This window comes from Phascolarctos cinereus, unplaced genomic scaffold (assembly GCF_003287225.1).
Source record: "Phascolarctos cinereus isolate Bilbo 61053 unplaced genomic scaffold, phaCin_HiC Scaffold_726;HRSCAF=1367, whole genome shotgun sequence".
Classification (NCBI taxonomy): Eukaryota; Metazoa; Chordata; class Mammalia; order Diprotodontia; family Phascolarctidae; genus Phascolarctos; species Phascolarctos cinereus.
In genome coordinates, this window is record NW_027556098.1 from 174,107,247 (window position 1) to 174,133,765 (window position 26,519).

Genomic DNA, 26,519 nt, shown 5'->3' on the forward strand with positions numbered 1-26,519 from the left:
CTTTCCTTTCAGCTCAGAAGCCATAGGCAGTTTGAACAGCCCAACCTAGCCACCTTCTCCTTGCATCCTTAAGGGGTGGTGGGAAGGAGGGGGGTATGGGGGGAGCCATGGAAGAAAGAGCGAATAAAGCACCCAGAGTCAGAGTCAGTCTGCCTCTCAGAGAAAGCTCCATTCCAGGGGATGGCACAGACCTGGATGTGCCGCTTCAGCTGGGCACACATGGCTTCTCCTCTAGTTTCTTTGTCTCGCTTTTCTGCCTACTGTGCCCCAGCCCAGATTCTTTTTGCTCATCTCAGGGGTCCCCAGGGAACCCTGTCCCTATCTCCCTGAGTTTAACAGTACTGAGGCACCTGAGAACACTGGAGCTTGCCCCAACATGCCTGGTGTCCTGGGCACATAAAAACACCCACAGCCCCAGGGACCCAAATCCGCATGAATATGCCAGGTCCTGAGGAGACACATAGAAGTGCCTGATTTCATAGGCAGGAACTTCTACAGTCCCCACACATGTGAGACTGGGCTTAGGGGGAAGTCAGACTCCCCCTAAGGGGGGAGGGAAAAAAACATGGTTGTACCCTTCAGGAATCAATTAATCCATCCTCACTACCAGCTTGAATAATAGTAATAGCTAGCATTTATGTAGAACTTCAAGGATTGCAAAGTACTTTACATACACTGTCTCCTTTAATATTCAAATCCCTATGAATTGTTATTATCCTTTTACAGATGAAGAAACTGAGGCTGAGTAAGGTAAAGTGACTTAACCAGGGTCATACATTCTGGTAAGTAAATGGGTCAGGATTCAATCAAACTCAGTTCTTCCTGGCTCTAAATCCACTATACCACCTAGCTGCTTAGCAGTCATCTACCCCACAGTTGAGCCCACAAGAGGTAGTGGAAAAGGGCAGTGGACATCCCCAGAGAGAGGTCTTCATGACCCTGGAGGCCAGGTAACCAGAGAAAGGTTGGATTACATGAACTTTGAGGTCCATTCCAACCCTGAGACTTTGTAAATCATTGCCAGGAGCGTAGGGAGTCCCACCCACCCTCCTTCCAGGACCCCAGGGCCTGTTCCTCTTCCAGAAAAACCAGTTCGGGGCCCCTGCAGGCTCTTGGGGCAGAGAGGGCAGGTTAGGCAAGATTCCCCCTCTGGCCCCTCCCATCACTACAAAATCAGCCACCCCAAGGCCTGGGCAGCACATGCCTCGGGGACAAACCTTCATAGACTGCCAGATCCCAGCCCCTTCATCATGTCATTTCTGATGCCCACCCTGCTTCTACTGGTGCTGCTGTATCTCGGGGCTGCAGGTCCTCGTTCACCTTGCCCCAATTTGGGTTGGAGGGGGTGGGAATCGGGGTACCTGGCTGGGGCGAGATGGCTCTTCATCTCATGTAGGGTGGGGCTGGAGGTACCTTGTTTCCAGAGATGCTCTGAAGTTGTGCTGGCATTGGTGGGGAGGATAGGAAGTAGAGAGAATATGAGGGTGCTGGGCATTGAGGTACTTGTCCAATGATAGTGGGCACCCTCAGAGTCCTTTTCAAACTAGAAGGGGAGGATGGGAGGAACAGGGAGGCTCTAGAGCTGGCAGGTCCAAAATTCAGTTCTAGACGTCATGTTCTGTATCCCTAGGGTTAAATCCCAATACCTGCTGTGCCTTCTCAGTCTGTCTACCCTGGCAAAGTGGCCCAAGTCTGCCACCTGGTGGTCAGCTGGGCATTGACTGGACTCTCTCTGTCTCCAAGGGCTCTCTCTGTCCATCACAGTTCTGTGAAAGGATGCTAGTGTCAAGGGTGGAAGCCAGACCCTTGGTTCCTTTGAAGGGTAGTCAAGGGAGGTTTGGAGTACAAGGCCTGGACTGTGTAATGTAGTTTGGTCTTTTGTTGGGGTTATTCCTAAGGTCTCAGTTTCTCCATCAAGCCTTCCCTCCTCTGCCTTCCTACAGATTTCAACATCTCCAGCCTCTCTGGCCTACTGTCCCCAGCCCTGGCAGAGAGCCTTCTAGTTGCCTTACCCCCTTGCCACCTCACAGGGGGCAAAGCCTCTCTGACCGTCAGAGAAGAGTTAATGAAACCAAAGGTTTGGGTCCCTCCTTCCCCTGAATATCTCATCCTAACCTCCAGAGCCTTTCCTTGTCATCCTTATCCTGGGTACCCCCTTCCCTTCCTTTGTTCCAATCCTTTCCCCAGGAGTATCTTACCCCCACCCCACCACACAACTTGATTCCACCCCTCTTATCCCTTCCTCCTGCCCAGGAATAACACATAACTTCACAGTAACCTCCTGCCGAGGGCGAAGGGACCTGGTGAGCGTGGTATACAGCAGTGGCCGCTTCACCGTCACCCAACTCAGTGCCTACCAAGTCACCAACCTGGTACCTGGCACCAGCTACTTGTAGGTACCCTATCTGGGAGGGGCACCAGTAGGGGAAAGTGAGGGGTGGAAAGAGGAGTAGTGTATTTCTGTAGGAAGTGGGCAGGATGGATACCTCTTGGGGAAGGTGCATGCTGTGGAGGGAGGAGGGCACGTTTGGAAAGGTTATGATGGGAGGAGAGTCCAGAGACTGGTCGTGGATCAGAGAGGGGATCTTTGAGGAGAGAGAAGTATAGGAGGAACAGCATGGACCTATATCCCCCTCCTCCAATACCTCTGCTGCTTACTGAGTTCCTTCCTCCTCAAATTCCCCTTTCCCTCCCAAGTGTCTCCTACTCTGTGGAGAAAGGAAATGCTGTAGAATACAGTAACAGAGTCCGGATGACTACATTACCTCGTGAGTAACCTCTCCCAAACCGAACTCCCAGGTGTTCAGCCCCAGACTCACCTCACAGGTCTTGGGCCTGGACAGAGAGCTTCAAGCAGGGGAAATCCTCACCCAACCCCCTCCACTTCAGCCTCTAAATCTCTCATCATCCCACAAAGGAATATTTATTGAGTTCAGGTTTGCAACAGTTTATACACATTATCTCATTTGACCTTGACAGGCAGAAAAGTGGAGACCTTGAAGGTGGGAATGGCAAGAACTGGGGGCATGATAGTCATCACAGTACTGCTGTCCGTTGCCATGTTCCTGCTGGTGGTCGGCTTCATTGTTGCTCTGGCCCTCGGTGCTCGAAAATGAAAGCTCTGAGTGAGACTGGTGCTCCCTGGAGATTGGGATGGGGCAGCACTCACTTCCTGGGGGACTTGGGATTCTACTCCCAGGGCTTCAGTCCTCCCTCCCAACCCTTCCTCATTTCCCTTGCACTTGGCTCTGCTTCAACCTCATCCCCTCACATCGACTTTTCTCCCAGGATCTCTCTCCCCCTCCCCCACTCTCCTCCTTTCAACTGGTCTCTCATTCACTAAGGTCAAAAGCAAACCAAGCCCGGAACTAAAGGGTGGAGGAGATGGAAAGTTTAGATAAACTCTAAGGAGTTTACAATCTACTAAATCCCCAACCCCCATCCCCAGATCCTTCCCCTATCTACCCCAATCTTCCAATAGAATCTTAGAATTGTAAAAGAAATGAAGTCTAGTCCTATCCAATGCCAGCCTTCTAGTCCTCCCTAGACCCTACTGCTCCCAGGCTTCTTAGCCTCCCTTCTCTGCAGCCCCTCCCTACCCCCTCTCCCCCAGGCACTCCCTTCCCAGATCAGTGCCACCAGTCCACCTTCCTTCTCAGCTGACTTCCTGTAATAAAGTGTGGATGTTGCCTCGGTCTCCGGAGTCTCCTTTTTCTGCTCCCTCTTATTTAAACGCAAAACACTAGAATCAGCAGAGCTCTTCTCACCCAGTGGGCCAAGATGAGGTTAACAACAACAATAACACAAGCTCCCGGGCTGCCTATCATGTTCAAGGCCCTGCCTTCCCACCAACCTCAATTCAATATCTATAAAGTTAGTAGTTTGAAGGGCAGCTAGTGGCACAGTGGATAGAGCACTGGGTCTGGAGTCAGGAGGACCTGAGTTCAAATTCAGCCTCAGACACTTCTCTGGGCAAGTCACTTAACCTTGACTGCCCTCCAAAAAAAAAATCACCCCAAAAACTTATTAATTTGAATGTTTTCTATGTTCAAAGCTTTGGGGATTTGAAAACCCAAGTGTCCTGATCCATGTGCTGAGCTCAGCAATGAAGGGTAATTAAATTAGTGTTGTCAGCGGTCCATAAGAGCACCCTAGCCTGACCCATGGGCATGAGAAGTCTGAGGAAAGAGAGGCACAGGTTGGTAAAACCTAGAAGATACGAGGGGCCTGGTAGGAAAGAAGCAAGGAGGAATGAATGGGGTTCTGGAAGAAGGAGGGGCTGGGAAAAGAGAAAGAGAGGTGGGGAAAGGCAACCCAGTAGATAAAGGTTGTTGTTCAGTAGTTTCCAACTTTCCGTGCCCTCATTTGGTGTTTTCTTGGCAGAGATACTGGGGTGGTTTGCCATTTTCTCCTCCAGCTCATTTTATAGATGAGGAAACAAGTATACAGCTAGTGTCTGAAGCTAGGCTTCAATTCACGAATATGAGTCTTCCTGAATCCAGGCCCACTGTTATCAGTTATATACATATATATGTATATATATATGGATTTTTTGGTGAAGCAATTGGGGTTAAGTGACTTGCCCAGAGTCATGCAGCTAGTAAGTGTTATGTGTCTGAAGCCACATTTGAACTCAGGTCTTCCTGACTCCAAGGCCAGTACTCTATCCACTGGGCCACCTAGCTGCTCTCTCAAAGTATTTTCAAAAGATTTTCTGGGACCCCAGTTTAAGAACTCCTGATTAAAAATGAGGCTTAGGGTGAAAGACTTTATATGGAGAGGAGTAAAGATGAGAGGATATTACAGATAGAGAAGAATGAAAGAAAGAAATAGAAGACAGAGAAAGGCACCTGGGTATGGACTAGAGGAGGGCAGTAGAAAAGAGTGACTAGGAGGAGTTTTTACTCTGCTTAATCCCATCAATTTTTCTTGGGATTCATTTTAGGATTGACTGCTGCAAGAGGCCATAGCTTAATGCTACCATGCTACCCTCCTCCCTGCCTTTCTCCTGTTTTACAGATGAGGGAATTTCAAAAAGAGATATCTCACAAACTTCAAAAAGGTCAAAATGGGGTGTGCTTGTAAAGTCAGGCATGGTAGAAAAATTATGATAGTAGAGGCAGCTAGGTGGCGCAGTGGATAGAGCACCGGCCCTGGATTCAGGAATACCTGAGTTCAAATCCAGCCTCAGACACATAACACTGACTAACTGTGTGACCCTGGGCAAGTCACTTAACCCCATTGCCTAGCCAAAAAAAAAAAGAAAAAGAAAAGAAAAATTACAATAGTGAATATATTGCACCATAAGAAACGATGAAAGAAATGGTTTCAGAGAAATTTGGAAGAGATTTATGAACTGATGCAGAGTCAAGTGATCAGGACCAGGGGAACAATTTATACAACATTACAAAGAAAAAAAACTTAGAAAGACTTAGGAACTGCTCAATGTACTGATCAACTGTGACTCTAGAGTAGAGGTAGCCAGCCACAGCCCACAACATTCCTCAGTGCTGCTGAATCAGATTAAAATGTATTTGGGAAATATTTAACAAAATAAATGAAAATGCAAGAGAACAGATAATATTACATTTTAAAGCTAAGTCAAAATGAGGCCCCCAGGGATCATTATATATGAATTAGTGGGCCCTGTTTATCGCAAATCGAAACCGAGGTTTGCTGGCTACATTTTGTGTTGATGTGTACTTTTCTCTTTATTTTTCATTAGAGTTGGAGGATTTGGGGACAAGAGGGAAGTTACATGTTGCCAAAAGAAAAAGAAAAGAGGTCATTGAAATATTTTTTAAAATATATAGAATGGAAGGAAGTCTGGAAGGAAACAGACAAGCTAGTGAAAAAGTACAACTGCATTTATTATAAATGATTTTCAAAAGCAAGTTGTATGTAATAGAGATCAACATTTATACATATGCTTTTTCTGTTCTACTTTGCGTATAGACATTTTTTCTCTTTTTGGTATTTGTTAGTAAATAAAAGATTTTTTTTAAATAAAAAAAAATAAAAGATCAAAACAGGCATTGTGGTACAGTAAAAAGAAAGCTGGATTTGGGGCCAGAAGACTAGAGTTGAAATCCTCTCTCTGCTACTTGGGTTACATTGGGTAAGACACTGGCCCCCGGCCCCAGTTTCCTCAACTGTACAATTAGGGGACTTGATGAGAACAGAAGTATCTAACTCAGCCCCTAAAATTCTGGGGTATAGCTGGATCCAGACTAATATAATTGAGAAATGTTTAACAAATTAAGTAAAAATACAATACAACATAGGTAATGTTCATTTGTGATTTTCTAAATCAATATTAGTCCCAGCTATTTCTGAGTTTGACACAACTGAACTAGAGGAACTTTCCAGCCCTAGATTTAGGATCCCATAGTCAATCTGCTATGTAAGGATTGACTTTCACATTAAAGAATCAGCCCCTTTAGGGCAGAAGACAGCTAGACAATGACTTTGAAGACGTCCCCTTAAGAAGTCTGTCTATTTGAGAGAGGGGGAGGAGACAGTGTCTGGTACTTTTGCCTTAACCCCTGTCTTTTTCTCTCTTCCCCCCCCCACCCCCAATCCCTCAGGCCTGATTATCCCAAATCTAAAGAACGGAAGGGATTAGATTTAGTTTAGATTTGTTCCCACCCACCCAAGTGCTGACAGCTTCCTAGGCACAGTAGAAGAGTCCTCCACCAAGTTTCAGTGAATCCAGATTCTATTTCCCAGCATTTAATGAAATGCTCTCCCTACTGGTCTCCTTCTGCCTCTTGGAATCATAAGTTTCCTTCAAGACTCAGCTCAAGACCTTCATGAGGCCTTTCCTGGCGCCCTTGACGGCCAGTGCATTTTCTCCCAAGGTTACTTTTTATCTGCTTTACATATGTTTTGTGTATATTGTGTAGGTATATGTTGTCTACCCATAAGCTCCATGAGGACATGGATTGTGTCCCTTTTTTCTTTGTGTCCTCATAAGGTAGATAGAGCGTTCAATGCTTTCTAGCTTGCTTGATTTTGTTGGTGAGTTGTTTCGGTCATGTCTGACTCTTGGTGAACCCATTTGGGGTTTTCTTGGTAAAGATACTGGAGTTGTTTGCCATTTCCTTCTCCATTTTACAGATGAGGAAACTGAGGCAAACAGGGTTAAATGGTCACACAGCTAATATCTGAGGCTGGTCTTCCTGATTCTAAGCTCAGTGCTCTGTCTACTTCACCACCTAGCTGCCCCATTAATTGATTATCCTTTGACAGATTACTACAGAAAAACTCATTGGGAAACACTACTCCATAAGGTTGTGGTGAAAAGTCAGTGAGGGTACACCACCCACCTGATTCCAAGCCTTGGAAGGTGATCTTCCTAAGCTTCTGTGGCCACAAAAGTGGGTCATCTCCTTGGCTAGTCAACTTTCTGTTGATAACTGTTAGGCTGATTCACAGACTGACCAAAAAACTCACCACTGGCTTAAACTAAAAGTCTTCCCAGTTCTGTAGAACCTATCAGAACTTGCGCAGTCTGAGTCCTCCACACTGTGAGAACAGAGTGAGCACTAAAGGAGGTCTGTAGAGGAAACTTAGGAGATTGTAGGTGCAAACAATGTTTGTTGGATGAATGACAGTACCCTAAAACGGTAATGCCAACACGAGACAAAGGGGTCCTTATTATAATGGACCTCCGAAAAGGGAGAAGAGAGACAACCTAGGAGCTAGAAGGAGGTAGGATTACAGCCCATCCGAAAAATCCAGCTTTTGGAATCCAAGTATTGTTAAAAAAAATATTTTTACTTAGACACCAAATAGAATAGGGCTTTAAATCTGAAACTCAGTATGTCTAGAACCTAACTCGTCATCTTTCCCCCTGGTCCCTCCCCACCTCCTAATTTCGCTGTAACTATAGAGGACAACATCCTCCCGGTCCCTCGGGCTTCCAGCCCTGGATTCCTCACCATCTCCCATCTCTTGTATCCAAGCTGTTGGTGAAGCTTGTCGATTTCCCCTTTGCAATATTCCCCCTTCTCTTCTCTGACACTGCTGTCGCTATAATGCAGGCCCTCATCACATCACGCCTTGATTACTGCAGTAGCCTGCTGCTGGGGCTGCCTGCCTCAAGTCTCTGCCCATTTCAGCCACCAAAGTGATTTTCCTAAAGCGCAGGTCTCAGCACATCATCTCCCCTCAACTCAATAAACTCCAGGGGCTCTCTATCACTCCCAGGATCAAATATGAAATCCGTTGTTTGGTGTTCACAGCCCTTCACAACTTAGCCCCTTCCTACCTTTTCAGTCTTCTTACACGTGACACCTCACCTTGGATCTGTGCTGTTCCTCCCACAAGGCACCCCATCTCCTGGCTCTGGGCATTTCTTTTACTGTCCTCCATGCTTGGAATGCTCTCCCCCCTCATCTTGGCCCTCTGGCTTCTCTGGATTTCTTTAGGTCCCAATTAAAATCCCATCTTCTACAGGAAGCCTTCCCTAACCGCTCTTAATTCTAGAGCCTTCCCTCTGTTCATTATTTCCTATTTATCCTGAATATAGTTTGTTCAGATTTGCTTGAATATTGTCTCCCCTGTTAAACGGTGAGCTTTTGGAAGGCAGGGGATTGCCTTTTGCCTCCTTTTATGGCCAGCATTTAGCACAGTGCCTAGCATATAATAGGTATTTAATAAATACTTATTGACTGACTATATTTGCATATGCATAATGGGATAGAAAAAGAGGCTTAAGTACGAAACTACTCTTCTCTATTATGCACAGCTTCCCTTTAAAAAAAAAAAGTATATAATGAGATCAGCCAGTTCCTTTCAAAGCTGCTCTGCTTATCTGGCCTTATTGGCCTTCCTTCTCCTTCCTTCTGCTCTTTTCTCTCCATAGAGCCAAGCTTTTTTTTTTTTTAAACCAAAAAGCATTTTCCTGCCCTCCTTCTCAGACCCTGTAAATTAGGGCCACTCACTGTAGTGAATAAAAAGAAAGCTCTCCAGGGGTATTCCCTGGGTTTCAAAATTAGAGCAATTGATCTGCTTCTCCTCTCCCTTAGGAAAGGCCCCTGCAAATGAGCAATTATGTGATAACTCAGCGTCCAAACTAGAGGGAGGAAAAGGGGGAAAGGCCGGGACCCAAGACTGATGTGTCCAAAAGAGATCCTTTGGAGGATATTCTTTAGACCTGTGGGCTATCAATGGGAGCAGGGTGCTGTGGTTCTCCAAATGGCCTGATAGCTTCTCAAGGTTCTCCTGGCTTTCCCTTTGTATGGAGAAAACTCCATCTCTCTTGTGTATAAGTGTTAGAGATGCTCCCCCTTGGGGTGTGGGGAGGAGGTTCCAAAACAGTGATTGGTGGGGATGGGACAAGGTATTATCGATTGCTTCACTTGCAGACCTCAGCACTTTGTTGAGGGATGTAAGGATAGGATTGGCAAATTTCCCAGTGTACCCAAGGTTAGTTAGCAACCTTCCCTGACCCACAATTTCTAGGGCCTTTCCTCCCTAACTATATGTTTAACTACCTTGTGTTTATTTCTATTTATTCTCTTTATATTCATTTTTATTGTATATGCTTATGTATGTACTTGTGGCCTTCCCTCATTAAAATGCAAGGCCTTTGAGAGTAGGGAATATTTCATTCTCCAAGCATAGAGCCTGCCAAGTGATAGGCACTTAATGTTTGTTGATTGACTTGTTGATTGGCTTTGTATCCCCAGAGCCTAGCATAATGCTTTGTACATAGTAGGAGCTTAATAAAAGCTTGTTGATTCTCCCTTCCAGATAGCCTGAGGATTTTCTATGTTCCTAGGGCTTCTACACCACACAAATGGAAGCCAGGGATGGGCCAACTGGGATTAAGAGAGAGGGAGGGCTTGTCTGATTGAATCACACTCTGAAATACTGAGGAGTTTGCCCTCCACCTGTGTGGAGCTGAGGGCAGAGGCCAAAGAGGTTAGATCTCTGTGCTTAGAGGTGTGTTTCTCTCCTCACTCCTCCCAAAATGAATCCAAATCTCCAGAATCGTGAGTTCTGGGAGAGCCTACATGGAAAGATCCCAGGTCTGCTGGACTGGAAGATGAATGAGGAGCTGAAACTAGCGACCACCACTGACCAGCTACCCAGAGGTGAGTAAGCCGTCTAGTCAGTGAGTGAGGGAAGATAGGATAAGGCTAGAGAAAGGGAGATTACATGAGAAAGGAGAGGAGAAAGGAGGGAAAACTTCCTCTTGACCCATAGCCCCTTCCTACTTTTTTGAACCTTCACAACTTTAAAAAACAAAATCCTGTCCTGAGTATCAAGAAGGCTGACTTTGTTTCCTAGCTCCCCTACTAACTAGCTGTGTGACCTCAGACAAACTTCCTAGGCACAATGTAACTTAACAGTGCTAGACAGTGAGGCAGGCAGGTATGAGTGGCTAGACTATAAACTCTAACAGCAGGGACTCCTCATTGTCTAATATAGAATTCGAGGTTGGAATTTCTTTACCTATAAGGATCCATGTCCAGGCTTACCAGATTTGGGTCAGTTTACTCTTCTTTAAAATGGATTAGCTATATCTAAAGTCCTTTTCAGCTCAATGTTCTGCCTTCCTGTTCTTACTGAGGGCAGACACGACCCCCTACAGGATTCAATACCCCTCATGACCCCAGAAACATAGACAAGCAGTTGGAAAGGAACTTAGAGGTCATTGAGTCAAACCTCTCCTCACCCCCACACCCCCACCCCTGCCCAACAGATGCTCAAATCCGTTCTAGCCCGAAAAGTAGCAATAATCATAATAGTTGACTTTTACAGAATGCTTTAGATTAATGTTTGCATATATTATCTCATTCGATCCTTACAAAAATCCAGGGAGGTGGCTATTGTAAGTATTATCATTCCCATTTTATGGATAAGAAAATTAAAGTAACTTGCCCAGGATTCCACAGCCAATAAGTATTGGAGACAAGATTCAAAAACCCAGATCTTCTTAGGGCTCTTTCCACTACTCCCTGCACCTAGCACAGTGCCTGGTACTGAATAAGTGCGTCTGGATTGATTGTTACATATCCAAGCTACTAGCCCTCATTCCTGACCTCCCACAGCACTTAGATTCTGTACTTCACCCCTTAGTACTGGAATATACCTGCCTGTCTTGTTTGGTTCTCAGGTGGGTCTGATACCTTGTCTCTTGATTGTCAACAGCTGAAGGAAAGAGACCTTTAAAACGCCCCTCTAGATCAAGGCTTTTTAGCCCTTTTTATGTTATGGGCAGTCTGATGAAGCCTACAGACACCTTTTCAAAATGTTTTTAAATTCATAAAATAAAAATAGATAGGGTTCCACAGGAAACCAATTATATTAAAATAGTTCTTTTTAATTTTAAAAAAAGTTCAAGGACCTAGGTTAATGCTTAGCATACAGCAGGTGCTCCATATAGACTTGTTGACTAATTTATCCCATCTTTCCCAATTTGGGATTGATATAAGGGTGGGTAGGCAGAGAGGCAGCGTTGCTGGGGAACGATAGAGATAAAGATGAAGGATATACAATCTGGGTCAGACTTAGAGTAAAGAAAACCTAAAATCAGCCAGAATTTACTCAGTTTTTCATTGTGGGCCAAACCACCTTTGTCCAGCACAAGTAAATCCTAGTCTTGACCCTCCAGGAAAGCATTCAGATGTCCAACAGAAGCCTACTCTCTCTAAAGAAAGCAAACACCCACACTGCATGCACAAACAAGCAAGCACTCGTGTATAAAGCACTGTACTAATCACTAGGTAGGCAACTCAATTCATAAGAATTTAATAAGCACCTACTATGTGCTGGGCGCTTGGGATACAAAGGCAAAAATGAAACTGTCTCTTCCCTCAAAGAGACATACTCTATGGCTGCTGGGAAGTAATGTACACAGAAAATTCAATATCTAATATATACAAAGTGATTTCAAGGATTTCAAGTATAGCTCTAAAATGAAGGAAAGCTCACTATTAACAATGGTTAATATTAACAAAGGAGGCAACTAGGTGTCTCAGTAGATAAAGCTCTGGGCCTGGAATCTGGAAGGCTTGAGTTCAAATCCAGCCTCAGATACTTACTAGCTGTGTGACCCTGGGCAAGTCACTTTACCTGTTTGCCTTAATTCACTCGAGAAGGAAATGGCAAACCACTTTGGTATCCTTGCCAAGAAAACCCTATGGACGCTATTGACGTGTTATGGTTCACAGGGTCATGGAGAGTCAGACATGACTGAATGATAGCAACAGCAATATTAAGAATAGAAATGGCATTCCAGAGGGCACAATGGAAGGGTAGGGTAAAAGGAGGTAGGGATACAGTAGGGATGGAGCAGACGTGGGTGAGCATGAAGGAGTAGGGGGGTTAGGGGAGGATGCAATAAGACACAAACACAGATCACTTGAATAATACAGTATTACAAGATATATTTATTAGAGAAGGGTCAACGTGTTGTGTGTGTGACATCTAGGAGGAGATGGCATTTGAGTTGAGCTTGAAAAGGTGAGGGTGGGCGGGGTCAGGCAGCTAGGTAGAACAGTGGATCCAGCACCAGCCCTGGAGTATGACCCTGAGCAAGTCACTTAACCCCATTGCCTCCAAAAAAAAAAGTGATCAAGGACACAATGGAAGAAGGTAGGGGCAGAGGCGTTGGCGCCCCTATTCCCTCTCTCACTTGCCCCTTCATTCTGCCCCTTTACCTACTTTCCCTGGCTTCAATTACTTCCCTCTCTAGCTCCTGCCCTATCAGAAAAAAAAAAACACCCAACAAGCCCTTCCTAGCTCGGAGTGGGTCAATGCTGCAGTCGTTTTTTAAAAGAAAAGGGCTCAGGACCTTGGGGTCAGAATGTCCTAAGAGACTGACTGCCAAGTACCCACACTAGAGTTAGATACCAAAAACCACCCAGGGTCTCGACCTAAGTGTTACTCTCAACTCTCACTATCCCTTAACAATCCCCCCCACACACACACATTCAATCTATTAACCAAGGTTTGTCGATTTTCACTTTTACAACACTTCTCAAATATGTCCCCTTCTCTCTGACACTACCACCACCCTGGTGCAGGGCCTCATCAGCTCACATCAGGACTACTGCAATAGCTGCTGATGGGTCTGCCTGCCTCTCCCCACTCCAATCCCTCCAGTCAGCCACCAATGTGATTTTCCCAAAGTACAGGTCCAAACCAGGTCATTCCTCTACTCGATAAACTCCAGTGGCTCCCTATCACCTCCAGGATCAAATACAAAATGCTCTGTTTGGTGGACAAAGTCCTTCATAAACTACTCCACCTTTCCAGTCTTCTTACACCTTATTCTCCCCTACTTCCTCAATCTAGTGACACTGGCATCCTTGCACTTCAAGAACAAGACATCCATTTCTCAACCCTTGGGCATTTTTCTCTGTCCATCCCCAATACCTGGAATACTCTGCTACTGCAGGACTACTGCTTTCCCTGGGTTCCTTTTAATCAATCGATAAACATTTATTAAGCACTTAATATATGTCAGGCACTGCTCTAAATCCCAACTAAAATCCCATCTTCTATAGAAAGCCTTTCCTGTTGTTGCTGAGTCGTCTTTTTTTTTTTTCCTTCTCCAGCTCGTTTTACAGATGAGGAAACGGAGGTAAACAGGGTTAAGTGACTTGCCCAGGTCACACAGGTGATAAGTGTCTGAGGCTAGATTTGAACTCATGAAGAGGAGTCTTCCTGAGTCCAGGTCCAGCACTCTATCTGCTGTGCCACCAAGCTGACTCAAAGAAAGCATTTCCTAACCTCTCTTAATTCTAGTGTCTTCCCTCTTTTTCTTATTTATCCTTTATACAGCTTTTTTGTACAGATTTGTTTCTCCCATTAGATTTTTAAGCTCCTTGAGGGCAGGGACTATCTTTCGCCTCTTTTTGTATCCCTAGCACTTAGCCCAGTGCCAGGCATATGCCGTTTAGTTGTGTCTGATTCTTCAGGACTCCGTGGACCATAGCATGGCAATACTGTCCAGAGCAAAATACTGTCCTTGGCAAAAATACTGGAGTCTGCCATTTCTTTCTTCAGTAGATTAAAGCTAACAGAAGTTAAGTGACTTGCCCAGGGTCACACAGCTAGTAAGCATCTGAAGTCGAATCTGAACTCAGGTCTTCTTGATTCTAGGACCAGTGCTCTATGCAGAGTCACCTAGCTGCCTCTTTTGTTAATACTAACCATTGTTAATAATTAATTTTCCTTAAGCCCAGCATTGGGCTTGGAATCAGGAGACTCATTTTCATGATTTCAAATCCGTCCTCTGAGACACTTATCAGCTGCGTGACCCTGGAAGAGTCACTTAACCCTGTTTGCCTCAGTTCCTCATTTGTAAAATGAGCTGGAGAAGGAAATGGCAAAACCACCCCAGCATCTTTGCCAAGAAAACCCCAAATGGGGTCACGAAGAGTTGGATGTGACCGAAACAACTGAACAACAACAACAAATGTTTGTGGACTGACTTCTCAGGTCCCCACTGATCTTCTCAGGAAGATCAGTGCTTTGGAAAGGAGAGTAAGCTTGGCAAGGGGCAGGTGCAGAGATGACATTGCTGGGTAGTGCTAGGCAAGGCAAGGTCTGACAGAAGCCATTAACTTTCCCGTTCTATGCAGATACTCCCTTGGAACCTAATTTATGGATGTGGGTGGATCTCAACATAGTATGTCCTACAGCTGGGAGGCAGACCTCAAAGGAGCAAGATTTGGTCCATAACCCTCCATCCCTTGAAGAGGAAGAAAATACCTCTTTTTCAGAGGACAGCTTGCAGCCCCCAGCCTCCACCAGCCAGCAGCCCCAGGCCTCTACCAGCCAGCAGCACCAGGACTCCACCAGCCAGCAGCACCAGGACTCCACCAGCCAGCAGCACCAGGACTCCACCAGCGAAAAAGAGGTACAGATACAGGTATTCTTGTCCCCTTAGGGACAGGGTAGAATTAAGAAAATATCCTTTAGCCCTCATCAAGGAGAAGAAATGATTAACAACGGCTACCCCACCCCATTAGACAATATCCATCCTATGGATGGTTCCAAGCCTGACCTGAAGAAACAGTTTTCTAGGGAAGAATCTTTTATTACTGCCTGTCCTGAAATCCTAGATGCTTACAAACATTGCCTGAAATAGGGGGAGAGGTGTTTAACTCAACCCAAGTCCCAAAATCTAGCCTCGAACCTTACTTTCTATACTCTCCTAGCTCTCAGAAGAAGAGGAAGAAGATAAGAACACCTCCATGACTCTCCTATCACCCCACAAACTGGGATCCCTTCGAGGCTGTCGGCGACAGGTGGGCACCCAAACAGGGGCCCGGTGGCCCAGACCCCCCCTTAATTACTGTCACCTAATCGCTCTGGCACTGAAAAACAGCTCTTCTAGAGGACTCAATGTCCAGGAGATCTACAACTTCACCCGGTATGTGCCCAGGGTATGGGTGAGGGTGGAGAGGAAGGAGAGAGGGCAGAGTGGGAATGGAGAAGCAGTCCAGGACCTGTGGCTTTTGTCCTCCAACTGCTCTGGTGGCATGGGTAAACAGAATAGGTTGCCCTCTGTGTATTGTGCTGGGAAGAGACTAGACTCAATGATGTTTGAAATTCCCAGTAGAGATTCATTTCTTTGAATCTTTGTCCCAGCTTAAAATACAATTTATCTTTAATTGTCAGAAACACATTAAGTCTTATTAGTTGGCTATATCTCACATGAGTAAGCATCAGCTCCTTTCTTGAAAGTAGACTTTATTGAGTAAAGTCAGTCAACAAGTATTTTTAAATGCTTATTATGGTAACAGGCACTATGCTAAGTGCTGGAGAATACATGGCCCTTGTCTTCAAATTCAAATAACTGCATTTAGATATAAATGGTAGAATATAATATATATTCTACATGTGAAATATATCTTCTATAGAATATCTGTATTATAATATTAATATATTAAATAATATATGCTATTCTACATAATATATATTCTGTATAGAAAATATATATTCTATCAAACATCTCTAATATATGATACTAAATATATAGTAAATTTATTATATTTAATAATGTATAAATAATATAATTTATTCTAAATAATATATAGTCTATATATAAAATATCATAGAATTTCTATAATGTATAATATATTAAATAATATGTAAATATATTCTATTCTGAATTATATATTCTCTATATAAAGCATATTCAATAAAATATCAGTAATAATATATAGAAGATAATCTCAGAGGGAAAATACTAACAATGGAAGGGATTGGAATTTACGCTGGGTCTTGAATCTGGAAGCCAAGGAATCATGGAGGTGAGGGGGAAGCATTCCGGGCATGGATTCCAGCATTCCAGGACCACTTGTGAAAAGACAAAAGAGAGGGTCCAGTACAAACACTTGAGGCACAAACACAAAATGTGTGGGTGTGACTTGGATGAAAATCCAGTAAAGGAGACTGAGAAGGACAGGTAGGAGAACCTGGAGAGAGCCAAGTCATGAAAACCTAGAGAGGAGAGAATGCCCAGAAGAAGTGGGTGATTGACAGTGTCAAAGTGCTGCAGAGAGATCAAGAAGGATGTTGGTTGAAGAAAGGCCATCATCTAATGTCCAATTAAGAGCAATTAATTATTAATAATCAATTAAGAGATCCCTGGTAACTTTGAAGAGAGCAATTTCAGTTAAATGATGAGATCAGAAGCCAGATTGCAGAGGGATTAAAAGAAAGTTAGAAGAAAGGAAATGGAAGTACCAAGTGTAGACAACTTTCTCTAGGGGTTTAGCCTTTAAAAAGAGACATAAAGGATGGCAGATAGTAGGGATGGTTGGATAAACTGAATGTTTTCTGTTAAATGAATGTTTAGTGATATCTTTTGTTTTTACATCACCTAAATTTTTCCCAACATCTCTATCCTCCTGCCCTCTCCCAGAGAGTCATCCTATATAACAAATATTTTTAAAGAAAAAGAGGAAGAGAAAGAGAAGGAAGAAGAGAAAAAACTAGCAGAATTGATTAATTTTAAAAGTCTGAAAATACAATATAAATAGTGTTCCATACTTGTGGACCCCCCGTGTCTACAGATGGGAGAGCAATGGTGTCTTCTCGTATATTTTATATCTCTTCTTTGCAGCCATATTTGTCCTTTATAATTTAGCAACATTCACTTTTGGTTATTTTGTGGTTGTTCTTTCCATTTACATTATTGTAGTCATTTTGTGTATTGTTTTCTTGGATCTCTTTACTTCACCCTTCATCAGTTCATGTCAATCTTTCCATGTTTCTCTGTATTCATCATATTTGTCATTGTTTATAGGATAGTAATATTCCATTCCATTCATGTACCACCATTTGCTTAGCCATTCCCCAGTGGATGGATATCTTCTTTGGTTCCAGTTTTTTGGTATTGCAAAAAGTGCTGCTATAAATATTTTGGTGTATATGGAGACTTTCCTTTTATTGATGCAACTTAGAATTTTTTAACAATGGAGGAAACATGGGCATTTTTGCAGGCATCAGGAAAATAGCCAGTAGATAGGGAGAGTAAAAATATGTGAGAGTGGAGATGAAAGAGAAGACAGTATGGAATGGGATCCAGGGTTCATCTAGATGGGTTTACCTTGGAAAAGATAATGGCAATCTACTTCTCTGTGAGACAGTGAAGTTGGAGTGAGAAGGGGATAAGAGGGAACATTCCTAGAATGGAGTCAGTTTTTTATTTTTTGAAGTATGAAACAAAGCTGTCAATTAAAAGGGTGGGGGGAAGAGGGTATCATGAGAGGCTTCAGAAGAGATGAAAAGGTTTGGAATAACCATTATGGTGAGTAGTGTAGTGAATAAATTAGGGAGGAATAGAATCTTTGCATTGTTGCTGTGAACCCAGTCAGCACAGTTTTGTGATTTTTTTTTTCACCTCTAGCTCCATTCATTAGCACATGGATAGAGAGAAGGTGGTTGATGACAGGAGTAATTAAAGGTTGAGGATAGGCCAGGTGTGGTTCTGACCTTATTCCACTGACACTGCTCTCTCCAAAGTTACCAATGATCTCTTAGTTGCCAAATCTGATGGCCTTTTCTCAGTCCTCATTCTCCTTGACCTCTTCAGCCTTTGACCCTGTTGGTCATTCTCTCCTCCTTTATTGACATTTTCTTCTCTCCAGGTTTTCAGTGCACTACTCGATTATTTCTCCTCCTGTCTCACTCTTTCTGTCTCCTTTGCTGGATCCTCCACCAGATCACACCCTCATAGCACAGGTGTTCCTCAGGGTTCTGTCCTGGGCCTTCTTCTCTTCTGTATTATTTCAGTTGGTGAGCTCGTCAGCTCCATGGATTTAGTCACCATCTCTATTCTGATCATTCTCAAATCTATCTTTCCTGCCCCAGTTTCTCTGCTGACCTCCATCCAGTCTTGGGTCTCCAACTGCTTTTTAGACATCTTGAAGTGGATGTCCAGTAGACATCTTGAACTCAATATGTCTAAAACTTAACTCATTATCTTTCCCCCAGTTCTTCCCCACCTCCTACCTTCCCTATTACTATAGAGAGTGATACCATCCTCCCAAGTCCCTCAGGCTCCTAACCTAGGAGTTATCCTGGATTCCTCACTATTTCTCACCCCCCCATAAACAAGCTGTTGCCAAGGCCTGTCCATTTCACCTTTGCAACATCTCTTGAATGCACCCCCTCCTCTCCTTTGACACTGCCACCACTCTGGTACAGATCCTCATCACCTTGCACCTGGGTTATTGCAGTAGCCTGCTGGTGGGTCTGCCTGCCTCAAGTCTCTCCCTATTCAGATCCATTCTCCAATTCATTCACTAAAGTGGTTTTCCTAAAGTGCAGGTCCAATCATGTCACCCTCCTTACTCAATAAACTCCAGTGGCTCCCTATCACCTCTGTTTGGCATTCAAAGCCCTTCGTAACCTAGCCCCCTCCCCTTTCCAGTCTTCTTGATCTTACTCCCAGGTACATACTCTTCTCTCCAGTGGTCTCCTGGCTGTTCCATAAACAAGATACTCTATTTCCTGGCTCTGGGCATTTTCTCTGACTGTCCCCTATGCCTGGAAGACTATCCCTCCTCTGCTCTAACTATACTTACTTCCCTGGCTTCCCAACTAAAATCTGACCTTTTATATGAAGCCTTCTCCAACCTCTCTAAATTCCAGTACCTTCCCTTTGTTAATTATTTCCTATTTGTCTTGTATATATTTGTTTGCATATCATCTCCCCGTTAGACTATCTTTTTGCCTCGTTTTGAATCCCCAGCCCAGTGCCTGGCACATACTGGGAGCTTCATAAATGTTTGATTGAATGGGCATGCTGGAGCAGCTCTTCAAAGACTTGGCAGAGCTGACTATTAAATTTTCAGTGTGAGCGTTTATACGTCTGCAATGGGTCAATCACTACAAATCAGGGCTTGATTTATTGTTTTGTTGGTTTTCTAGACTTAAGAAAGTGTTCATGCATATTAAACTTAAAAGTGCCTGCATACATTTCATACCCCCCTCACCCCTAATGCCCAAAGCTGGTTGCTAAACATTTACTAGTAAAAACCTCTGAGTGTGGGACTTGGGGACAAGGATAATGTTGAGTTAGGTTAGGGAAAAAGAAGAGAATAACCAATGTAGGGATGATGGCCTGGGAAAGAAATGAAAAATAAAGAGGTTTGAAGGTCATGATAAAAATGAAGAACAGAGTTATGGGGAATCATAAAGCAGAGAGAAAGATGGATTTGAAAAAAAGATTATGATGATTTAAAGGAATTTGGGGGTTTATGAATATGGAAGTAGAACACTTTATATGATGGCAAGACCAAGGTGTAGGACCTTTTCTGTATGGAGTTGAGGTGGTGTGGAGGAGTACTTCACAGGAAATGAGCAGATTAAGGAATTGGAAAGTTAGGGTGTTTGGGGAGCCTCGATGTATACACTGAAATCCTCTGGTATGAGGGGCAGGAAATGGGGGAGAAGAGACTGAGGTGGAAGGAGAATATCCTTCAGCCAATAATCGCTACCAGAATCTTGGTTGGGAATACATTTGGACTGAATGAACCTCCCAAGAGAAGTTACTAAGTGATGATGGCAGAGGAAGAATCTGGAAGAGGCAATAGGCAGCAAGGAGTATTCTGACTCCTCCACCAAGACCAGCAAATCAAGATGTGTGAGTGAAAGTGAAACAACACTGGAAAGGGAAGCCAGAGGAAAAGTGCGTGAAGTTACTGAGTAATACCTGAGATGGGAGCAGTTTAGTAGAAACAGACTCAGGAGTTGCATCTGACAAATCTCACCTCGGCTATTAACCACCCATGTGTTTTCCTCTCTCCCAGCCTCAGTTGCCTCATCTGTAAAATTGGTGATCTAGAAGGGCCTTTCCAGCTCTAAAGCTATGTGATTCTTTCTTTTTTCATATGTGATTCTTTTAAAATGCTTAATTTTTCCCCAATTACATATAAAACAATTTTTTTAACTTTTAAAAAAATTTTGGTTCCAAATCCTCTCCCTCTCATCTCCCCTCCCTGAGGTGGTAAGCAATCTGATATAGATTATACACGTGCAATCACATAAAACATATTTCTATATTAGTCATTTTGTGGAAGAAAACTCAAACCAGAGAGAGAGAGAGTGAAAAGTAGTATGCTTTGGTCTGTATTCAGACTCGTCAAAGCTATATGATTCTTAAGGCCAACACAGACAGAAAGTCTACAATTTGTTTGCTGGCTTAACACAGGATTTTTTTTTTTTGCAGATTTTGCTTGATTTTTACTTTGTTCAAGCTCATATTCAAATATTTGTGAACTGAACAAGTATAAGCATAAGCTAACATTGATTTTGTTTTTGTTTTTGCTAGGCAATGGGGTTGAGTGACTTGCCCAGGGTCACACAGCTACTAAGTGTTATGTGTCAGAGGCCACATTTGAACTCAGGTCCTCCTGACTCCAGGGCCGGTACTCTATCCACTGTACCACCTAACTGCCCCATAAGCTGATATTGAGGATAGATAGCATGCTCAGTGGTCAGGGAAGCCAATTCAAACTTTTTTTAAAAGAGGGAAAAAATACAATTAAGCCACATTTAGACAATCAGGAATTCCCTGTCACCTCTGACTAAGGCTTCGTAGCATATAGCTTCCTCTGAGTCTACAATGTGAAATCTCCACAGGAGTCTAACCCACTTAAACTTCACCATTCAATGGGTAAGGGAAAATTGTACCAAGTTAATTTGTATAGACCAATCCTTAGTAAAGAGACTTCTGGCAATTGGGAGAAAACTTGCTCTTGACAGAACACATTAAAAAAATTAAATTTATTCCCTGATACTATTAATGAAATACAGGGCCCATTATGCCCAAGGCAAATTAAATAATTGACACCTCCTCATCAAAAAAGGATTCATAGATATTCTCAGAATGAAATCTTCAAAGAAGTATGTTTGAGTAAATGCCTTTGCACAGAACAAGAGTGAAGTTGACATGGCAGTGGATTTATTGAAGGTAATAGATATTGGTTTTACTATTAGATGACACTAATGAAATGGTTAAGATCTGAGAAGAGATCTAAAAGACCCTTTATAGGCAACATCTGCATGAGCTTAACCAACTAACCCTATGACAACTGAATCATGAAATTCCTCTTTAGAAAAAGACAGGGTTTATAACATTGACATAAGACTAGGTCATTGATATCAGAAATTATAGAAAGGTCATCTTTAAGGCAGGGCAGGTAGGTGATGCTGTGGATAGAACACTGGGCTTGTATTGGGAAGACTCATCTTCATGAGTTCAAATCTGACCTCTGACCTTACTAGCTGTGTGATCCTGGGCAAGTCACTTAATTCTGTTTGCCTTGGTTTCCTCATCTGTAAAATGAGCTGGAAAAGTAAACGGCAAACCAATCCACTACCTCTAACAAAAAAACCCTCAAAAAGGGTCATGAGGAGCTGGACACAACTGAAACACCTGAACAACATCTTTAGGGGTGACTTCACTTATTGATAAATATTTTGCAAGCAAATGGTAGATACTGGGCCATATAACACTATTGGTTACAAAAATTTAGCACTTACCCAGTACCTCAAAAAATAGAATCAAGGGGATGGAATTATATACATCAGAAGCTCAACTGTTTTTCACAAACTAATAGGTAACAGATCCCTATATTACAAATACAAACCACAAAATATCTCTGAGAAGTCAATAAATGCTGGTACTGGAACTTGAGCATCATTTAAGATGAAACTGATGCTCACAATTGTCTAGTATTATGAGTGAAAATCTAAAAAAAAATTTTTTTAAAGAGACATCTTCATACCAAATACTCTAAACTTCTAAACTACATGGAATGAAAAGCTTTCTTTTTAAAATTAATTTTTAATTGAATTTTCTTTCAATTTGAAAGATTTTTTTAAAAATCTGCCTCTTCTCTTGCCTCCCTGCAGTACCACCACCCCCCATAGAAAAAGAGAAAAACCCAAATTCTTGAAACAAATGTGTATCATCAAGTAAAACAAATTTCTTTATTAGTCATGTCCAAAAAAAAAACCATCTCATGCTTTGAGTCCATCCCTTTTCTGTCAGGAGATGGTGAGCCTGGTACATGATTAGTCCTTTGGAATCATGGTTGATCATTGTATTGATCAGAGTTCTTAAATCTTTCAAAGCTGTGGGGGTTTTTTGTTTGTTTTTTTAGGCAATTGGGGTTAAGTGACTTGCCCAGGGTCACACAGCTAGTAAGTGTCAAGTGTTTGGTCTGAGGCCTGATTTGAACTCAGGTCCTCCTGACTTCAGGGCCTGTACTCTATCCACTGTGCCACCTAGATGCCCCAAAGCTGTTTATCTTTACAACGTACCCTGTTCCTCGTTTCTAGACTTTAAAAATCATGCTTCTCCCACTGGTTTATCCCGGATCTTTTCTCAGTGTCTGGGGCTCCTCATCCTGAATATCCATCATGCCGTGACCTTCTCAACCTTGACTATTCCTTTGTAAGCCCTGACCCTTTTTCTCAATGCAGAGTTTGGGCCCTTCCTATTGTGGAGGAGGGCAAACTGGGTCATCCTTTCCCTCCCAGCCCTGTTCTTGGCTTCCAGACTTCAAAAGCAAGCTTTCTGTCCAGTGGAATACTTCATTCCCCACCCCCACCTCCCTTTTCATCTTCCTTCTGTATGTTAGAATTTAAGAATTGCATGAGAATATAAGCTCCTTGAGGGCAGGAAATATCTTTCTTTTTATGTTTGTATCCCCAGCATTTAGTACATAGCAAAGGCTTAATAAACGTTTCTTTCCCAGATTTTTATTCAGTTACAAAAAGGAATCATTTTATCCATCTGTACAATAGTCTACTGAACATGCAACACAGAAGAACATTAGTAGGATAGCAACTTCTCCCAGGACTGTTTCTATCTCCATCAAATATAAATTGAGAAGAATAACTCCTCACACATGTAGCATTTTTAGGTTTCCAAAGCAATTTCTTCACAACATCCCGAAAGGTGAGTAGTACAATTAGTATTATCTCCATTTTACATATGAATAAACTGAGGCCCAGAGAGTAGAGGGACTTCTGGTCATACAATAAGTCAGTCTTACATTTCCTTAAAAAATGTTTTGGTTTTGTTTTTTTTTTTAAGTTTTATGAATGCTTTTTTTTGGTTTTTTGATCAGTCATTTGCAAATGTACCACTCTAACAAAGCAAAAGTCAAGACCAACATTCAGTTTATGTGCATATGCAACATTCCACACTCCAACAAAAGGAAGAAGGTATTTTTTTTTTCTGGAAGCAATCAAGGTTAAGTGACTTGCCCAGGGTCACATAGCTAGCTAATAAGTGTCTACAGTCAGATTTGAATTCAGGTCTTCCTGACTCCAGGGCCAGTGCAGGACTCTATCCACTGCACCACCTAGCTACCCCTAGGAAGGAGGTCTTGACCGGTTTTCAAATCCAGTTCTCCAGGCTGTGTTCTTTACACCCCAATATGACAGCTAAAGGCTAGAGATGGAGTTCTGACCTCCTTAGGGAGTAGGAGAGATTTGGGGCGCTGGGTTCAGCTAACTCTTTTATTCTCCTGCAGACAACACTTCCCCTTTTTCCGGACAGCTCCAGAGGGCTGGAAAAACACAGTTCGCCACAACCTCTGTTTTCGAGGCAGTTTCGAGAAGGCCCCAGTGAGCCCAGGGAAAGGAATGGCTCCTGGCCGTCCTCGATCCTGCCGGTGGCGGCTCACAGAGGAAGGGAATCGGCGCTTTGCACAGGAGGCCAAGGCTTTGGCATCTGCTCGGCTCCAAAGTATCCAAAAGTGTATGAGTCATCCAGGTAAGACAGCAGGTGATCAAAGAAGGAGATCCTGGGCCAGGACCACAGAGAATGAAGGGCCATCTGACTTGGCTCACTTGGGTGAGGAATATGAAGGGCCCTCAAGGGACCAGCTTTGGTCTGAGCTCCTGGTAGAATGCAGAGTACTGGCCAGGAGACCTGATCCTGCCCACCAGAATGCAGTAGGACCTTGGATAAGTCACTTCTATTTAAAAAAAGATCACTCTTAGGTCTCTCCCAGCTCTGAAAGTAGACAGATCTAAGTCTCTGGAAAGCTCAGACTGCTGGGGCTATTTAGCCTGCTGCTGGGAAAGATCAGAAGGTTGTGCTCTTTACTCCCTCAAGACCAGCTCTGTTCATTCTTTTCCCTTACAGAAATGATGTCTACTCTCTTTGACCTCTGACTACCCAGGCAAGGGGCACGCCAAGGAAAAGCCATGCCCAAAGTCCTGACTGTCTCTTGTTCTCCTCCTCCACCAAACTCAGAGCTGGCTCTCTGTATAATCTCTTCTTTGAGAGGAGGAGGAGGTGTTCTTGGGGTGAGGGGAGGGAAGGGCAGGACGGGCATTTCTACCCAATTTCCCAACTGCCATTCCTTCTTCATTAAACCACTAATTGGCATTTTCTGTGTAAGATCTCTTCATTGGGAAGAGGTGGTGTGGGAGGCGGTGAGGCATGTGGTGCAGTACTTGAGGAGTGCTTTGAATTGCTGATTTTTGCCTAGTGTGTGGGGGAAGATGTTGATTGAATATAAGCATCAGCCACCTGCTTAGGTGTAAGACCCTCTACTAGGGAAGATACTAAAATGAGAAAAAGCTTGCTTTCAATTCAGTAAAGGTTTATTATAACATGTGTGGGGATGACAGCTAGGTGGTACAGTGGATAGAGTGTTGGGCCTGGAGCCAGGAAGACTCATCTTCTTGAGTTCAAATCTGCCCTCAGACACTTGCTAGCTGTGTGACCCTGGGAAAGTCACTTAACCCTGGTTGCCTCAGTTTTGTCATCTGAAAAACGAGTGGCGAAGGGAATGGCAAGCCACTCCAATGTCTTTGCCAAGAAAACCTCAAATGGGGTCACAAATGGTCAGACACGACTGAAAACATTAAAAACATTCGACAAACTGGATTGCAAGCCCCTAGGGGGCAGGGACTGGGCTTTTTTCCCCTCCAGATTTATATTCCTAGTGCTTAGAACAGCATCATGACTGAAATGACTGAATAATAACAGTGTGCATGGAAGGCACTGTGTTCTATGCAGGTGCTGGGGGTACAAAGACAAAAAGCCCTCAAAAAGCTTAAATTCTGGGGGGTTGGAGGGTAAACAAGACTACAACATGCACATAGGGAAGCATGATATTAGGGAGTATGAGAGCAACAGATTCGAGCAAATTTGAGGAATGAAAAGCATCACTTGGGGGCTGGGGGAAGGGCACGTGTGGAGGAGGTGTCATCCAAGCTACGCCCTTACATATCATGAAAGGCAGAGGTAAGAAAGGAATGGGGGACAGCCGAATGTAGAGTGTAAGAATGGGAGCAGATGAAATGTGCTGGGAAAAGGGGGTTGGGGCCAGATTGTGAAAGCTTTACACTCCAGGCTAAGCTTTTATATTTTATTCAAGAGGCTGGCAATACAGAGAGTTTTTTGAGGTGGGAGGTAAGGATGGATAGATGGATAGATCCAGGTCAGACCCAGGGTTGGAGTCCAACGTTCCAGGGGGAGAGATGTAAGGATGATGGGCCAAGAGCAGAAGGCTTTGTCAAGAGGGTGAATCATGGATAGGAGGGGGAAAGACTCAAGACAAGGAGATCAGCAAATTTATAAGAACATAAGTCATTCCCCAATTGGTAAATGGTCAAAGGATACAAACAGGCAGTTTTCAGATGAAGAAATTAAAGCCACCTATAGTCATATGAAAAATGCTCTAAATCACTATTGATTAGAGAAATGTAAATCAAAACAACTCTGAGGTACCATATCACACTTAACAGATTGGCTAACATGACAAAACAGGAAAATGATAAATGTTAGAGAAGATGTGGGAAAATTGCAACATTACTGCATTGTTGGAGTTGTGAACTGATTCAACCATTCTGGAAAGTAATTTGGAACTATGCCCAAAGGGCTATAAAACTGCATAGCCTTTGACCCAGCAATACCACATCTAGGTCTGTATCCCAAAGAGTTCATACAAATGGGAAAAGGACCCACTTGTACAAAAATATTTATAGCAGCTCTTTTTGTGGTGGCCAAG

General features: G+C 43.4%; 2 protein-coding genes across 2 annotated transcripts; both read left to right on the forward strand.

Annotated features, from left to right (window-relative positions):
* The first annotated feature begins 1,155 nt into the window (after positions 1–1,155).
* On the forward strand, positions 1,156–3,697 carry UPK2 (uroplakin 2). The gene is given in 6 exon segments (XM_020984803.2): positions 1,156–1,308; positions 1,944–2,053; positions 2,056–2,077; positions 2,254–2,392; positions 2,698–2,768; positions 2,980–3,697. Coding segments are annotated over 6 exon segments (537 nt in total). The 5' UTR covers positions 1,156–1,250; the 3' UTR covers positions 3,117–3,697.
* A 6,282-nt stretch (positions 3,698–9,979) lies between these two features.
* FOXR1 (forkhead box R1) lies at positions 9,980–24,672 on the forward strand. Its single transcript, XM_020984695.2, has 5 exons — positions 9,980–10,103; positions 14,604–14,822; positions 15,196–15,397; positions 24,027–24,268; positions 24,644–24,672. The coding sequence occupies exons 1-5, from the start codon at positions 9,980–9,982 to the stop codon at positions 24,670–24,672; spliced, it is 816 nt and encodes a 271-aa protein (XP_020840354.1).
* Positions 24,673–26,519: the final 1,847 nt, after the last annotated feature.

What these genes read in the sequence shown, in the direction of transcription:
- FOXR1 (XM_020984695.2), top strand. Translation starts at nt 9,980, where the DNA reads ATGAATCCAAATCTCCAGAATCGTGAGTTCTGGGAGAGCCTACATGGA. An exon ending in GAGATCTACAACTTCACCCG is followed by an intron (nt 15,398 to 24,026) that starts GTATGTGCCCAG and finishes ATTCTCCTGCAG; the next exon opens with ACAACACTTCCCCTTTTTCC. An exon ending in AAAGTGTATGAGTCATCCAG is followed by an intron (nt 24,269 to 24,643) that starts GTAAGACAGCAG and finishes TTTCCCTTACAG; the next exon opens with AAATGATGTCTACTCTCTTT.